At 45.6% G+C, this 16,957-nt stretch overlaps 1 protein-coding gene across 1 annotated transcript in view; it reads right to left on the bottom strand.

Annotated features, from left to right (window-relative positions):
* The window catches only part of SIM1 (SIM bHLH transcription factor 1), a 64,062-nt gene extending 59,030 nt beyond the window's left edge, over nucleotides 1-5,032 (bottom strand). The window contains exon 1 of the mRNA XM_039218368.1: nucleotides 4,858-5,032. Coding sequence (XP_039074299.1) covers nucleotides 4,858-5,032 — 175 coding nt within the window. The remainder of the gene's footprint in view (nucleotides 1-4,857) is intronic.
* Between the last annotated feature and the right edge of the window lie 11,925 nt (nucleotides 5,033-16,957).

The raw sequence follows: 16,957 nt of genomic DNA, 5'->3' as shown, positions 1-16,957 counted from the left end.
TCGGCAGCACTACTGACGGCTCAGGCAGGATCTCGGCTTCAGGTTTAAACAACGGCCCGTCTTTTGAGCAGTAGCCCAGGCAGCACTAATGGAGGGCGCGCGTCCGCACAGGCCCAGCCTCTGCCTGGGACAGGCTCGCTGAGACGTCCTCGAACCTCCTAGGAGAGCAGAGACCTGTTCTGGTCCATGTGGAGACCTAGAGCGGGCGCACCCTCGGCTGAGACCACCCGTGGCCTGGACAGAATGAGCCGCAGGGCGCGGGCTTGGCCTGAGGGCAGCATACTACGTGCTTCTCCCCGCTGCATGCTTTGGTTTGTACCAGAGGCGCCGTAGAGGCTTCTACAAGGTGTGTGTCTTCAGTCGGAGCGAACCACCGAGGTAGAGCCACTTCGCGCCGGGCCGGCCTCCGGAATGGAAGTCTGTCCCTCAGTTCTCAGACACTGTTTTAGTACTTTCTAATTAGCAGGCCCATTGCTAAATCCTTCAGGGTCCCGCTCCCCGGTGCAAAATTTAAAATTCCATAAATCAGAGACTGGCAATGGGTGGGCAGCTAAAATCATAATGTGTCAGTTGGGTCTAAACTTCATTCTCTTGAAAAATACCTGTGCCGACATAGAGAAGTGCGGCAAGAATCCATGGGTTCAAATTGTGTCCACTTTTGTGTCTGCAAAAGCTTCAAGGTGCCAGGATTTCCCCAGGATTGAAAAATAACTCTTCTAGGAAATACGTTTGTCCTCTGGAAATTTAACCTGATTTTAGCTTCAAGTGTGTGATTGTACCCTGCTTAAAAGCATCCTGCTATAGCTTATGATACCCTGTTTTTGCTGTATTGTTTTTCTTAGTGATCATTCCCTTTAAAGGAAAAAAAAAAAGGTATTTTTTCATTGATCTGATCTACAATTTCTAGCACATAAATCTGCCTTGCAAATGCTCTGTGCAGAATTTAGTTCTGCACTCTACATTTTAAGTCAACATCAAAACTGGAATTAAACAGAGAAAACTAGCGTGGAGGGTAAACTGGGCTTAAAGGCTTTCAAATGAGAAAAACTTCTGTAAGAAAATAAACATGGAAACCTAATGCTCAATCATTTCCCCGAGCAGCAAGAAAAACAGCCTTAAATCACCCATCCACGTGGGAAATGGGGCCTCTTTTTCTCTTTCAGTTCCCGGCCTCAAAAAAATATAAGGCGATTAAGGATTTCAGTCTTGAGATGAATATTATAGAAAGAGTCTGTGGAGGTTTGTTTAATCATCCTTGTCCTTCCAGCCTTTGTAGAGACTCTTCCCTGCACAATTTCACACTAATTTCAATTCTGTGATTATTTTTATTTTCCCGAGACATCTTGACAATGAAATGGCAGTGTGATGTTACCAAGATTCTGAATGGCTATAGATTTGAAAATATGTCTGATCCTTTCAAAAGTTGTTCAGCAAGCCACTATACCCCTAGCCAAAACTGTATTATATCTGGATAACAAATATATATTATTTTGTAGTTGAGTTTGTCCTATTTTGCACATGAAGTCACACTCTTTTTTTTCTTTTTTTAATCTCACCTTTCTGGCTTTGATAACACCATACTTATACATTTCTAGATGCCTCAAGTTTTTTCTTTGCAAGGCTATTTTAGAATATGTTATGTTGCCAATGAGGGATATGTGGTTTTAATGATTTTTTTTTTTTAGTATAAAGTCTCCAATCTAATGATCTATTCTTGATTATTTCAGGTACCCATATTCCATTCCTCTGTTCCCTCTCTCTCTCTTTCATCTTTTTTTCAACAGCTCTATTTTATCTATTCAGATAAGTAAAAACTGAAGTTTGTCCCTAGGCAAGGAATCTACCAGAACCCAGGGGAAAAAACTAAATTTAGTGATGGAGAATTAGCTATACTTTAAGAATCTTTTTTTAATTTTTTCAAATATAAATATGGAAATATTTCTCTTTGTTGATTAAGACTTTTGATATTACAAGGGTATTATAGATGAAATGTAATCTGAGCCAAAACAGTAGGGTTTTTTAGTCATTGTTGTGTCTATAACTAAAATGTCACCAGATTTATAATTATTTTAGATTATATACATTGTAAAATCCATATGTTACATGCTTACCATGATGAAGTAGCTGTCTCCATTCTTAGAACAAAATTTAAGACCTACTATGTGCTGGAATGGCATCATGATAGCTGTAACAATGAACTACATCTGCAAACAAATTTCCATTTCTCGTCACTAAAAAGATAACCTCTAAATAAAGTGCTCAGTTTCCCCCACTGCCATGGTCCCAGTCTTGTCTACTCTCCACCTTCAGTCCACAGCTGAACCCAAATTTGGCACCCTCTGCAGGTTGTGCCTGGTTTTGACGCTTGTGATTATATTACTCCTTTGAAAGATATTGCGTTGTTGTGTGGTGTGTGTGTGTATGCACGTGCATGTGTGGTTATTGTTACTATTTAATATTTTAAAGGGTTGTGTCTGGGTTTTGGATTTTTTAAGCTAATCTATCCTCACTAAAACTAAAACCTCATCCCTAGGAGGCAGCTGTTCAATGACCCTGTCTAACTCACCGGCTGGAGGCGGTGGGTGAGTTATGAGCTCAACGGTAGCTGGAGAAATAAATGATGTGCCCAGAGTTCACACATCGTCCATCCCCTCCTCCCCATAAACTCACACTAGCCTCTGTTGAAGGGAGAGGAGGGAGGGGCCCAGGGCTCGGGAGGAAGGTGAACAGGGGCTGCAGAAAGCACAGTCGTGGTTAAAGTAGCCACAGGGGATCAGTCCGGCCACCAAGGGGACTCCAGGGGGGAGTCTTCGCCATTGCTCTCTGTACAAATGAGAAGTTGGCTAAGAGACTTTACTTTCTGTTCCTTCTATTTATCACGAGATTTTGAATTTGTGGAGTTCGCACTCAATTAAACAAGAAAGCTTGCTCTCTTAGAGAACAAAATCAAAACAACCACAACCAGCCCAATACCCTACGGCCGCGCCTGCTTGGGGTCTGCACGACAAAGACGGGCGCGCCCGGCCTGGCGACTCCCCGGGTGCTCCTGTCCCCCTCTCGGTGCCCGCCCAGGACCGCCGACACGCTATTCTTTTCCTCCCGCGATTACTCGCAGCCCCACAAGCAGCACCATATGCTTCTTCTGATCAAACAGCGAGCGACATCGGCACCGATAATTGACGAGACCCGTTAGAAATCACGCAGAAAGGGAGCCCACTGAGACCGCAGGGGCTGACAAATCACTGCTAATAATCCTGTTAGGAACAGCGCGGCCAGTCGAGTTCGCAATAGCTTTATTTTTATAAAGTAGGCGCTGACAGTATAAAAGACAACGAGATCTCTTTTTTTAAACAGAAGGCAGTGTGGCAAAATAGTAGTTTTCCCATTAGCAATTCTCAGCACAGTTTGAATAGGAAGTATGGTTTTTAATATATAAATCCTCCCTCCTTTCTTTTTCTTTACTTTTCAGACACTTTAGGTTTTGATTCCTCTACCCCTGTGGTTTCCATGGTCAACTGAGATTGTTCAAGGAACTGCTTTAAGACAAAACAACTATAACACTATTTGTAGTTCTGGGGTAAAACTGGACTATAATTTGAAAGTTTTCCTTTTGTGCTCCTGACTAATTTGTCTGCATGTTTCACAAGATTTTGATTCAGATAATAACTTCTAGTCAAGATCAAACAAAGTGAAACTCCAAGCCCAGTAATGACTATTTCCTTCCCCCTATTTCCTTAAAAGAAAACAACAAACCCCAAGCACCCCAAATCAACAGTAACATAAACCTCTGTGGGTCAAATAAGACATTCTGGTTTGTAAATAAACAGGGCCCTTTCTCTTGGAATTTTTTGTGTGTTTGGTATTCTCTCCTTTGTATTTCCCAGTTGCTCTCCTTTGGCAAAGACACATCTAAAAAAAATTTTTTTTTAATTTGTTCATATTACTTGAATGTGGGTAAAGGAAAGGATGGGGAAATGGAAGAGGGAAGTGTCCTTTCCTAGTGAGTATAAATGATTTTATACAGGACAGTGTTCTTTGAAGGCTGCTCTGTCCTCACACAGTGAATCTTGATAATCTAAATACATGTTTTAAATCATGACCTTCTAGGCCTTAGAAGACAATTTTCCCACTATCGGTTTTGCCAAGCTGCCACCTAGAAGATATTTTCTAAGGGGGCTAGTCTTCTTAATTCAACCTTATGTATTTGGGTCCTAGCCTATTATCTCAGAGATAATATCAAGCTCAGAGTTACAAATCACCAAGCCCCAGAGTTAGTTTCAGAATCTGTGACTATCTCGAAAACTCAGACTTAAATTTGCTATAGGCAATCAAGAGGCTGGGTAAATTCAGGACATACTTGTTCATAAATACACCTGGTGCTCATCTGCATAATTGTAAAAATATAGAGAAATTATTGTCTGGCTTAGCTAGCTCCATGTACATGGGGTCTATCTATATGTAGCAAAAACACAAGAATTTGGCAATGTTCCTGCTTTCTGCTAGATACAATTCTAACAAGAGGAATAAAAAAAAGAAAGTCATGTTTGGATTAGTTGTACTTTCAATCGAGCTCAGTATCTGAAGTGTTGACAAAAGCGCTGTTGGGCTGCTTCCCAACCAAACATATCCGATAGACTAGAGAGAAAGTATTAATGGGGACGTAGAAAGAGCCACAAAAAGGCAACAGGAATTCTAAGTTCAGAGAGGTCCTTAGTCAAGCATCCATGCTAAACTATCCTTTGCAGAGAGTATGTATGTATGTGTGACCGTACTTCTCTGTTCAGTGGTATAGGCTCACTTACTGGCAAATCTCTACCCTTTCTGCCTCTAAAATTCCATCTGGGCAAAGTCACTTACCTTCTGGGAACACTACTCTCATTTTGAGATAGCTGGTTGTGAGTCTGATTATGGATGCTTTGTCCAGCTGCGAGGTGATAGCCGAGGGCAAAGGCAGTAATTTAGCCAGTTCATAAAATTCACTGTTTTCTTTCTCCCTCCTAGTCCGGGCAGCATTTTTGGACTTCTCTTTCATTGTGTCTCGTTCCCCCTTTCTTCTTACAACATGAGCTCCACAGATTCATCCAAAAGCAAAAATAAACTTTCAATTAGAGATCATATTTGACAGAAATATAAGGCATACTTTGAATGAAGAGACCGAAGTCTTTGCTTCAGTGTGTCGATGGCAGTAAAAGACCAACGCAGCGAGCAGAAAGGAATTTTCTTTAAAAATTCGGGACGCGAGCGTAGGAAAGTTGCTGATCCGCGGCAATCGGCACAATCCTAGGAGTCTCTGGATATCAAATACCGGCGGGACCCCCGAAGAGCCCGGCTTTTCTTCTATTTGGCGCGACGAAGCCCGGGCCCCGGAAAATCGACATAATAACCCCCGACGTTTGCTCTTCAGTCCCGCGGCATTTGAGGCGGCTCCCAGCCCCTTTGGGAAGAACGGGAATGCCGGACAACTCTTTCAGGCCACTGTGAAGACAACAGCATCAGAGCGTAAGAGATCTGCAGCTCCGCAATCACTCATGCACTCGCCTGAATTCCGAAAATCGGCCGGGTAGGGCCTCGGCGCGCCTGTCCAGGCTGGGTGTTTTTGTTTGTTTGTTTGTTTGTTTGTTTGATAAGAAATGGAGGAATCAATAGCGAGACTGAGCCTCCTGCAAATAACGCTCGCATTCTCTCATCCAAGCCAGCCACATTCTCCTGCCCCCCTGGGAAGTTACCCAAACAACAAAATGCGTATTTTTGAAGACCCTTAGAAGACCCTCCGTCGCTGGTCCCCGTGCCCGCGCCGAGGCCAGGCGCTCGTCCCAGGAAAGCAGGTTTCCGCAAATCAGAATTCCTCCACAGCGCCGGGGCCGCCTTTCAGCCCCCCCCACTTTGGCAGATCTGGAATTTGGCTACCTTTCTAACTTGGGTCTCAAGTCTCAAGGATTCCTCGGAAAGTGGCGCTTACACATCAAGTCCCTCGGGACTCCCAAGGCGACCCGGGGCTCTCCCTGCCCAGTGGGGGCGGCACCACGCCGGGCACGGCAGCGCCAGGTTAGCAGGTGGCACACTCATGACAGCCCCTCGCAGGCACGGAGAGGGGGGCGGTGGGAGGCGTCCGGGCCTCTCCCCCACCGCCGCACAGCCGCGGGTGCCTCTGGGCGGGCGCAAGGTGTCCTCCGCTTCACCTACCTTCAGTCCCCGCTGACGGCAAAGGGTGCAGAGGCGCCCACCTCTTAAATGTACTCATGCCTACCGTCCAACTCCGCCGGCCTCTCCGCTTCCCCCCGGCCGAGAGGAGCAGAGCGCGCCCCAGCTCCCTTTTCTTTTCTTGGTCATGAATTGGGGGAGGGGTGCGTGGGAGAAGGAGGGGAATGCGGTCTTTGGGACGGGTGAGGTGGTTTTAGAATCCTCCTCCTCGGTAGTTGCTACGAAGCCAGTATTATTCCTAATTGGAAGCCGAAAACGCCCCCCTGTAACTTCTTTATAGCTCACGGGGTTTAGCTTCAACTTCACTCCCGGGCTCCCTCTGTCCCGCCCACCGTTAATGCCACTCACAAACTTCCTCGCCTCCGATTGGCTCGGCCTGCCGCGGGGCGAGGCGCTCATTGGTCGACCGGGCTGAGTGACGCGAGCACGCCCCACATCACCCCCGGCGCGCCGCTGTTCCCGGCTCGCCTCTCTGCTCCCCGCGTGGCTGCGGCGCTCGTGACGAGCCCGGGCGCCGGTGTCGGCGCTGCCTCGCAGCCGCCGCTGCTTCCAGCCTCCGGGGGCCGCGCGGATGTTGTTCAGGACCCTCGCCCTCTGCTCTCCCAGGGGTGTCGTGGCTGCGTACTCAGCCCAGAGCGCGGGGCTCACTGTGACCCGCGCGTCCGAAAGCGGCGGGCTGCGGCCTGAGGTCGGAGCGGTCGGGCCCGGGGGCAGGGGCTCCCGGCGACAAGGCTGGAGTCGCCCAGACTTCGGGCGCGAGTGGCCCGGAGGCCAACCTGGGGGCCGCGCGGTTCCCGTGGGCAAGTCGCGGGGCCCACTGCCTGCGCGGGGCCGGTGCTCACGTTTCTCTGAAACCACAGCGGCCCTGAATTCGTCGCCAGAGAAGATAATATATACCTGTCTTTAAGTTAATCCCAAAGAGGACAGTCTTTTCCGAAATGTCTCCAGCTTGGGGGCTGAATTGCTCACCGTGGAAAGCTCAGCCGTGGAGTTATCCTATGGAAAGCAGATAGGGGACTCTAGGGGAAAAGAGGCTACATTTCAGGCCAAACTAGGATCAGACAGAGTGGTTGATACAGAGAGACACTTCAAGAGGGAGCAAAGCCTTCTTTGCCGGGTTTTGTTTCAGGAAACAATAGGATATTTGAATATTCCTTGCATGAATACATTTACAACATTCACAATTCCCCCAACAGGACCCGTTTAAACAAACACTTGTAAGTATTATTGCTGACACATTGTATTTAAGAGACCCTCGAATTTGAACCGCCTTCCCCCCACCCCCGTCATCTAAGGAAAGGCAACACAGAGAAGCGGGGAAGAGTTGATTTGCCACCCTCCCCCAACAATGACTTCTGTTTGGAATCACTCCTACAAATGCGATTCCCCCCTTGTTTTTTGGTGCTGATGGTGAGCACGATTCTTCTCCCGGGGGTACACCTGGGGGCGGTTGTTTCATCGGCGACAAAAGACAGTAAGAAGACCAGTAACGTTGCGCTCTCGTTTGTGGCAACACTTGCCGCCGAAAAAACACATGCTCTGAAGAAGGGTAGGTGCAATTTTTCCCCTGATATTCGGAACAACTTTAAGAGTGTTTGTTCAGAAATGCAGACATCTGCCACCTCCTTGCCGCCCGATGGCAGTAAGCTCGCAGGACGACAACGGGGGCTTTCTGGAGCTATTTACACATCTGGGAAACACCTGGCAGAAGAGGTGAACGGATAGAAAGAATAAGAAAAAAACTAAACGTGCAGATTTTATAGATGTTTCAAAACTGGAATCTAGTTAATGGGCTCTAATTTAGAAGGAGTCATTTCTTCAGAGGCTGTAGCCACTGAGAGACCTGGCCCTTGGAGTGTTCTGACCACCAAGTGATGAGCTCCTGACAAGAGAGGAGTAAGAATACAGGGAGATGTACTGTGGCTCTCTCATACACGACATTCCAGAAAGACCAGATCAAATGAAGTTAATTACTGCACGTAAATAGAAAAGATGTGTGTCTGCGGAGGATGAAAAACCCCTTCTCACCCCGACCCCCAATCTGGACAGATCTTACTGGCAAGATGGAGCGGACAGGCGCAGCAATGTCACTTTAGGGGGCAGGAAGTTTTCTATTCCCACTGTAATCTGGAAAGAATTTCGGTTACGTTAGTGGTTACTGTAAACCCCATCTCTCCTTCAAACAGCGTGCAGGTGTGTTGGTGCTTCGTAAGGGTCTGAAACCCTTGCCCACGGGCAGAGACATCCGGGGGAGTCAGGAGGTGCCGGCTCCCCAAACACAGGGCGTTTCACCGGAAGAAAGGCAGTACCTTGCCTTCAGAAGCAAAATGGGTAAAATGAGTGGGCAAGTTTTCACACCGAAGATAACATCCTGGGGGGCCAAGCGGGCTGTTCCAGAGTCCCAGAGAAGCTCAGAAGTCGATGAACCCAGTAGATGTTTAATAAACGAAGTGAATGCACGGCCATGTGGTGGCGGCCCCCTTGCTAAGTCCTCCGCACACAACTGTCTGACCGCGTTTCCCGAGTGAGTGAATTAGCATGGCGACGTAACACCTGTTTTTCTAATCTTTGAACCTAGGCTGAAGCCGGAATGCGGCTCCTGCTTGCCCTCCCCCGCCAGGGCGCAAGGACCCGGCCTCGCACCCTCCCAGCCACCCCTCCCACCGGCCTTGCAAAAGCATCAGGCCGGCGAGGGGCGTGAACTGGCGCTGCAGGTGCCTCCCACGTGTTCTGAAAATTTGCGTTCGCTTGTAGCGTGAGAAATTTTAAATTAATTTCTTGAGTTCAAGAAGCTAGTCCTACCCACCTCTTTGCTAAAGTAAGAGGGAAAACCCCAGAAAGAAAGAGACGGGCGCATGCCTACCAACACCGAACAAATCTTAAGAGCGGCTAGGCCTCTGCCTCCTGGCGCGGGTATCTCAAAATGTAGCCCTATGGCCCGGGGGCACTGTCTACGCAACCCCGGAATTTAATCCTAATACGGGAAGAAATCGGAGCAGATCCATAAGCAAACATCCTCCTCCTATTCTCGACCGAGGAGGGCAAACAGCGTAGAGTAACGGCGACATTGTACCCCTGGGAGTCTCTTCCGGCACTGGGGCAACTCCGGAGGCTGCCCGCATGGAGCCCTCCCTTAGCCAGCTCCGGCTCTAAGACCTGTGCCGCCCAAGGCTCTAGCCTAGGGGGCAAGGCGTGCCCGCTGTGGCTGCTCTGAGAACCAACGCGCCTGTGCGTGCGGAGTCCCGAGCGCTGCGCGCTCCCGGAGCCACAAGGAGGGGGCCTCCGAGGGCCACCGGACCCCTCCCAACATCGGGCAAAGTCCACACTAGAGAAGCTGAACCTTTGGGTTGGAAAGAACCAGAACGCCCAGTGGAATTCCGGTGCAAACTGCCCAACTGGGTGTCAGTGTAGCGGCTCCCACCGGGCGCGTGGTGACGCTGACCTTCCTGACGCACAGACTTCTGCCCTGCCTTTTGATAACTCTTTCTCTGCGCCCTGCTGCTCGAGTATCTTAGCAAAACTAGAGTTTCTGTCTCCTTCTGTCTCCCCTTCCTCATTCCCGTAACACACTTTTTGTTTCGTTTTGTTTCGTTTTTACAGACTGCTACGAACACATACATGCACTTTTTACACGCTTCCACATCACATATACACAATGGTACAAAGTACACAGGCACGGATTTTGCTCATTGGCCAAGGTCAAGATGAATGCTGTACTTATAATCAAGATGCAAAATCTGAAGATGGTCACTTGAATATCTCAGTATGTTATATCCAGATGTTCACTCTCTATCACCGAGAAGGAGAATTTAGGGAAATACTAACATTTTTCTTATTCCATGTATGTAAGTGAATCCTCCATTTTATTATCGCATTTAGGCATTCGATGCTGAAGCACAAAAAAAGGGCTCCTTACAACTTCGACCGGATGGGACAAGTGGACTAGGAAACAAAGAATAGAAGGAACCTCAAAACAAACAAAAAAGCACCATGTTTAATATTTTTAAATTTTACAGCATAATTCACTTGTTTGATCAGGAAGTTTTGGAAAGTATAAGATATTTTATGCAAAACAAAACAGTCTTTTCCCTAGATACTGGTTCTCAGGCACCTAACTGTATTCATCATTGAAATGTCTGAAAAATTAGCTTCAATGGTTGCATATTTAAGAAGAAAGAAAGAGAAGGGAAGGAAAAGAAAAGGACAGAAAAGAAAAAAGAAAAAGTCACCAACCTGAAAAATGAGAGTGGTGGATATTAGGTAGTTTCTCTAAGTATTCTGGATAATATCTTCCACCCAGATTTTGAAACCACAGTCTAATAGAACCTTGAGTTGATCACTGTGAAACAGGAGTACTTCTTAAGCTGTGCACCCTTTTTAATAAAATATTTTATTTTTTGAAGTAATCTCTACACTCAACGTGGGGCTCCAACTCAACCTGGAGATGAAGAACCCCCAGCTCCACTGACTGAACCAGCCAGGCGCACGATACTGCACACTTTAAAAGAAATGTATTATTCAAACATCAACAGTAGCTGGAAAACTCTGACGCTGAGCATTCTGAGGACAGGAACAGGAACGGGTGGCTCCGGCTGTCAAAGGAGCAAGTAGTGTTTACACTTTTTTCCGGAAACTGAGCTAGGGGTGCTGTGTGTATGTGTGTGTATTTCAGCACAGCTGGGTACAGGAGCACCACCAAAATGTTCAAGAGCTGAAGATGAATGTCGGTTTGTGACTTTGGGTTGAAAGACACTGATTCCTCAATCAGAGTTTCTGGATTTCAGGCCAAAACCTGCTTGCACATCAGGAGCTCAACGCCAGCCCGGGGCTGGAAAGCTGGTGGCCAATAGGCAGGGGGGGCAGGGGGTTGGGGGTTAGGCAGTGAGGCGGGACCACCACCGAAAGAGCGGACTGGAGTCAGTAGCCTCTAAAGGAGGAGCAGCATCAGAATTGGGTGGATTCAGAAGGCATGTGATTTACCCTCCTCTGGCTTTGAGAGCCATTGGATTAGGCTTCTGTAGAGTTTCCCTTCTCTGAGCCTCAACTTTGCGTCTTTTCGCTGGCACCTCTGAACCCTGGGACTATACTGGGAGCGCTTGAAGAGGAACCCCTGGCCCTGCACTCTCTAGTGGGTAAAGCATTCTCGTGAGGGCGCTCCCGTTAATCCATAACAAATGACCAGCTTCCGGACCTGGCCAAGCCTCAGTGTCACCTGGGGTGGGAGGTGGTGACAGAATCTGGCTTTAAAAATAGGGACTTTCGGGCGCCACTTCTATTTAGAAATTGGAAATCCCTGTTGGACTCTGGCGTTGATATTCCGTAAATTGTAGGAGGGGAGAGGGTGGCCCAAAGGCAAAACAGCTCAGAGTTTCAGGAGCAGGGATGAGAACGAGCTCAATCCCAATAATTTGGTTTTCTTTTCTTTTCTTTTTTTTTTTTTTTTTACAAATAGTTTATTGTCAAATTAGTTTCCACATAACACTCAGTGCTCATCCCCACAAGTGTCCTCCTCCAAGTTCCCAGTTGAGAACCATTGCTTTAATCTGCTTTTTCTCAGCTCATCTTTGGAGAAGACTGTCTGGAAGGGGAAGATTTGAAGTGATAGTAGTCCAAGTAGGAGCTTGGACATATGGTATAAAATGATGTGACTGGTTGAGGGTATGGGTGTCAGACTCAGAGCTCTGATAGGGTGGGGTCCCTGAAGATAGGTCATTAGGACGCTTCCTTAGGAAAGAGAAAGATGGCCTCAGGAGGAAGGAAAAGAGGTCCAGGAACCCAACCAAGCCACTCTTCAGTGGGGAGTTTGGCCTCAGAAGGCCAGGGAAGTGCTCAGGCCATCCCCAGATGAATTCAGGGGTTCAGGGTTCTAGGTGGATCACAGAGAAGTCCAAAGAGTTTGGATCCATCGGCTACGTGTAGGGCATATTGGGAAAAAAGCAGATAAGCTTTGGTTCTTGTTTTGGCCCAGAAACTTCCATTGCCTAAATTTGCCAGAGTACTTAAACATAAAGGGCCCAAGATGCGTGTGTAGTGTTGGTGCAGAGGAACTGTCCCTGGAAGAAGAGGTCTGCCTATACCCATTGGGTCTGTGAGGTCTAGGCTTCCCCTCAAGTGGTGAGTGCTCCCTCCTGTGCAGGGCCCCTTAGGACATTATGACTTTGTCAGTCTTCGGGCACATTTGTCATGTTTTTAAGCGTCCTTTCATCCATAAAAAAATTGAAGATTATACTTTATAACTGTGTGGTATAAAGATGAATGTTATTCAGGCTGAATTCATTATCCTGTACTCATTATTCTTATATATATCTTTTTCTTTTGATTGTAAAAGAAATTAAAATTAAAACATCCCATGGGCCTCTAAAACTACCATGGGCCCTATGCACTGTGCCAACTGTGGCAAATGGATAAATCGGTGCTGCACGTGGACACATCTTAGGAGGATGGGGGGGGGGGGTGCATGCCTTTCCCCAGCTGTGGCTCTTAAGGCTGTCTGGGAAACCTAGAGAGAGGTTTGCTACAGGATATGCACCTGTGAGTCACAGCTCTACTCCTGGTGTGAAACTGGTAGGCTCATCTGTGTTCCCACTGCAGAGTTCCTCCACCCTGCTTTAGTTACGTCTGAGGTAGTACCGTAAATCTGGGTGGAAAATCCAAACAGGTTATCAGCACCATTTCTTAATATTAGGCCGGCTTCTCTTTTGTCCTTACTTAGATATCAGATTATGACGTGAAATCCAGTTTTAAAATGCTATGAAGACCAAGCGGATGCATCTTTGGGCTACCGGTTAGTGTCCACTGCTGTACAACTATTTAGTTTGTTATCTTCTAGAGTTGTTTATGCATATTCGAGCAAACATTAAGATTGATATTTTATATATTGTTCACCTTGATATTTTCATTTTCCGTGACAGCTTCGTTATGTTTTCTTTCTTAAACATCTCAATAGCATTCCATTTTGAGAACACACCACTATAATTTATTTAACCCGTCACTCATTGAGGGTGGCTGGGTTGTTTCCCATCATTGCTATAAAAAATAATGAGCAATGAATAACACTGCACAGGTGTCATGTACCTGTGGACAATTGTAGCAACAGGACAGATTCCCAAAAGCAGAGTTGCTAGCTCAAGGGTACGTGGATGGGTACTCCTTATAGATGTTAGCTGATTGCCTTCCAAGAAGAGTTGTGCCAATTAACACTCTTGCCAGCAGCGTGTGAGGGCTAGTTTCCCATAGTCTTGCAATGAAGCACATTATAACTTTTTCTTTCTTTTCTTTTCTTTTTGTTTTTTTCTGGGCCAATCTGATAGGTGAAAACAAAATCAGTCTATTTTTGTTTTTCTCTAATTATACAGGTTGGACATCTTTTCATACCCTAAGGGTCTTTTGAATTTCTCTCCCGTGAATTAACTTTCCAGAAACATTTGAAAGTGGGACCCTTTTGGCTCTGAAGTGAGTTAAGGTCCCTGGGTAGGAAGAAAAGCTGGGACTTGGTTTTTAATGGAGGTGAGGCTTTCTTGCACCCCTTGTGGAGAAATACAGGGTCAAGGTTTTAGTATCATCTACCAACATTTTTTTTCCCTCATATGAAATATTGAATACTCTTTAATGCAAAACATAGAAGATAAATATGCAAATATAATTTTAATGTATCTTCATCTAACAGATCTCCCAAATAATTATAATCAATTATATTGTACATATGTTAAAAATAGTGGTTAATTTATGGATTCTGTGTGTTTTGAAATTCAGTTGTCCCAAGGTGATATTTGATCAACCTGTTTTTGTGCTTTACCTACAAACACATGGGGACTTTACCACAAAAACAGCTCAAGCATTAACATATGTCAGCCAATCACTTCTCATGATTTAAACAAATGACTTGGAGGAAGCAGGGGATAGATTCATCCTGGCAGCAGTTTCACAGGAGGAAAAGCTGTAATGGTCTGGTTAAAAATCTAAATGGAATGATACATAGGAGAAAACAGAGGAAAACAAGTGTACTGCAAATGTGCAGCCTGTGGTGGTTTAGATCTATTTTGATGTTTATATTCACTCCTGGAGATCTGATAACTTGTTTGTGAAGATGAATGTCACATGACAAGCCATCGTGTATTCTCCCTGAATAATCAGAAGTCACAGAAAAGAAACCATAATGGCAATGTGATTTTTCACTCTAAAGCAGACAGCGATCTAAGTGTATGTTAAAGCAGATATTAAGTCTCCTTAAAATTTTTAATTTCATATTCATTTTAGGGCTTGAGTGTATTAGAATTTTAACGCCCAGTTTTATATGAGATGGCTCTCTCTCGCTTTCTCTCTCCCTGTGTCCCTCTTCCTACCATAAGACATGATAATCAAAAACTATTCCAGCAGGAGGAGCTGGTTTAGAAACAAATGGATTCCATGGCAACTCCTGACTCCACATGACTTCTAATAACCGGCATTTCGGTTGGAAATTGTCTCTCCGATATTCTGTCCAACACTGGTGGTTTATGTGGGGTTTTCCCTAGTTTACATCTCAGAAACTGTCTTAACCTCCAGTTTCATGAATAAGCAGCAGCAGCAATGTCACCACCTGTAACCATGATGTGGTCAGTGATTTGACAAATGTTCCTGGTTCCAATTTTCAGGCTAGCTGGCAGAGATGAACACTGAGTGAGAACTGTCCGGAGCTGGTATCACATAGTATAGAAAATCTGGGAAGTGTGTCCCATGGCAAAACGGACACAGAGAGTCAATGTTCTCACTCAACTCAAGAGAATGCATGCCTCAGGCCCCCAACAGCAGGTCAGGAGCGTTGGACTGTGAGTCACAGAGCACTGCACTGGAAAAGAAAGATTAAAGGGGGACAAAGATAGCCAGAGTTCCCTGTTCCTCATTAAAGAAAACCAAAACAGTCTGAGCTTGTCCTAGATATGAGTGATCTGCTGGCCTCACAAAGAGTATTGGCACTGTCATGGTGAGAAAGAAAGAGAGAGAGAGAGAGAGAGAGAGAGAGAAGAAAATGAAAGAAAGAAAGAGAAAAGAAAAAAAAAAAGAAAGGAAAGAAACCTGGAACAGGATGGCTTTGTAAAACCTCGTAAGTGTTTTATAATTTTTGCTGTGGCCTAGGGAAAACTGTGTCACAAAAGCATCAAGAGATTGCTCTTAGAAATCTGGAAGTCAATTATGGAGTCAGTGCAAAGGTGAGGAGGAGCTGAGCTTTAATGTTCAAGGGTTCCTGGGTCCAGATAGGGAGGGGGTGCCATACCCTGGGCAGGCCAACCCTGAAATTCAGTCATTACTCAGTCCTATGTCCAACCCAGAGAGGGTACCTTTTTATAACTTTCACCAAATAGAGGCACCTGGGTGGCTAAGGTGGTTAAGTGTCAGTGTCTGGCTTTGGCTCAGGTCATGATCTCACGGTTAGTGAGTTCGAGCCCTATGTCTCTCTGTGCTGACAGCTCCGAACCTGGAGCCTGGAGCCTGCTTCAGGTTCTGTGTTTCCCACTTTCTGCCCTCCCCTCCAAAAATAAAGAAACATTAACAAAATTTAAAAAAAAACACCTTTCACCAAAGCACTCTATGATGTAGGGCTCTCCCTGCCAACTGTACCCTCCTTATTAATTCTAGGCTTGTGTGACAAATGTCAAAGAATGTTTATCATGATGCATTGGAAATAATCATTCAGGGGCTTCAGTGGTTAATGAGTGACCAGCAAATCATGCTTTATTTCAGGGGACTGTGAGACTGGAAATGACACAGCAAATTTGCTTAGTGAGGGAATGTTCCAGAGAAAGTGGGAGAGTGAAAAAAGAATGTTACTGTGATAAAAAGGGGTGGGGAGGGGGAAGGAGGGAGAGAGGAGCATGTACAGATGGGAGGCATTGAAGGGAGAGTTTTATAAAAAGTTGACATCAATATGCACAAAGTAGTTTGAGAAACTATTGACCAAATTCAGGGGAAAATGCTTTAATATAGCTGAATATGTTTATTTAAAACTGTATTTACCAATCAATTAGTACTTCAAAAGTAACTTTTGAAAAATCACACTTGCTTTAACTAATTGGAAATTTGAGGAAGACTGTAAACCCACTAGACCCATAATATCTAATAGTATTATTAGCTACCAGTGATCCAGTGGTCAGTAATGTTGTAGCTTATAGAGAACCTTCACATCTTTCTAGAATGAGCTGAAACCTAACCAGTGTGCAGTGAGTAGACTATAGAAGGCATTGAGTGGAGGGGAGGCTCACCCAATTCTCACTTGCTCTACGATTTCAGCATAGAAGGAGTTCATTGGAACTTCTGTGGATTTGGCGTCCTCAGCATTCTTATAAGTAGGGAGACAGGTGTTATTTCTCCAAGTTTCCAAAGGGAAGGCTGAAGAACAGAGAGCTGAATACCTTCCCCAGAATCACATAAGGATAACGTTCACCCAGTTAAGTATTCCCAGACTTTCCCTTGAAGATGTGATTCTTTTTGAAAAAGACCAAGTAAAAATGTGTATTGAAAATAAAAAGAAAGTAAGAAAGAATAAACCAAGGGGCAGACATCTCCATGAAATCAAGGAAGCAGAAACATCTCTGGGCTGAAAGAAGAGGTGCTTACTAGCGGGCCTGGGTTTCTTCTTGAAACTTTTCTTAACTGTTCATTTTGAAATAATTATGTATTTACAGGAAGTGGCAAAGAAATGGACAGGGAAGTCTAGTGCACTTGTCACGCAGCCTGCTCCAATGTTAACATCTTGTATAATTGTAGAATGATGCCAGGA

This window comes from Hyaena hyaena, unplaced genomic scaffold (genome assembly GCF_003009895.1).
Source record: "Hyaena hyaena isolate Hyena2069 unplaced genomic scaffold, ASM300989v1 scaffold_750, whole genome shotgun sequence".
Taxonomy (NCBI): Eukaryota; Metazoa; Chordata; class Mammalia; order Carnivora; family Hyaenidae; genus Hyaena; species Hyaena hyaena.
Note: the sequence above shows the minus strand (reverse complement) of the source record. Positions and strands in the feature narration are given on the sequence as shown.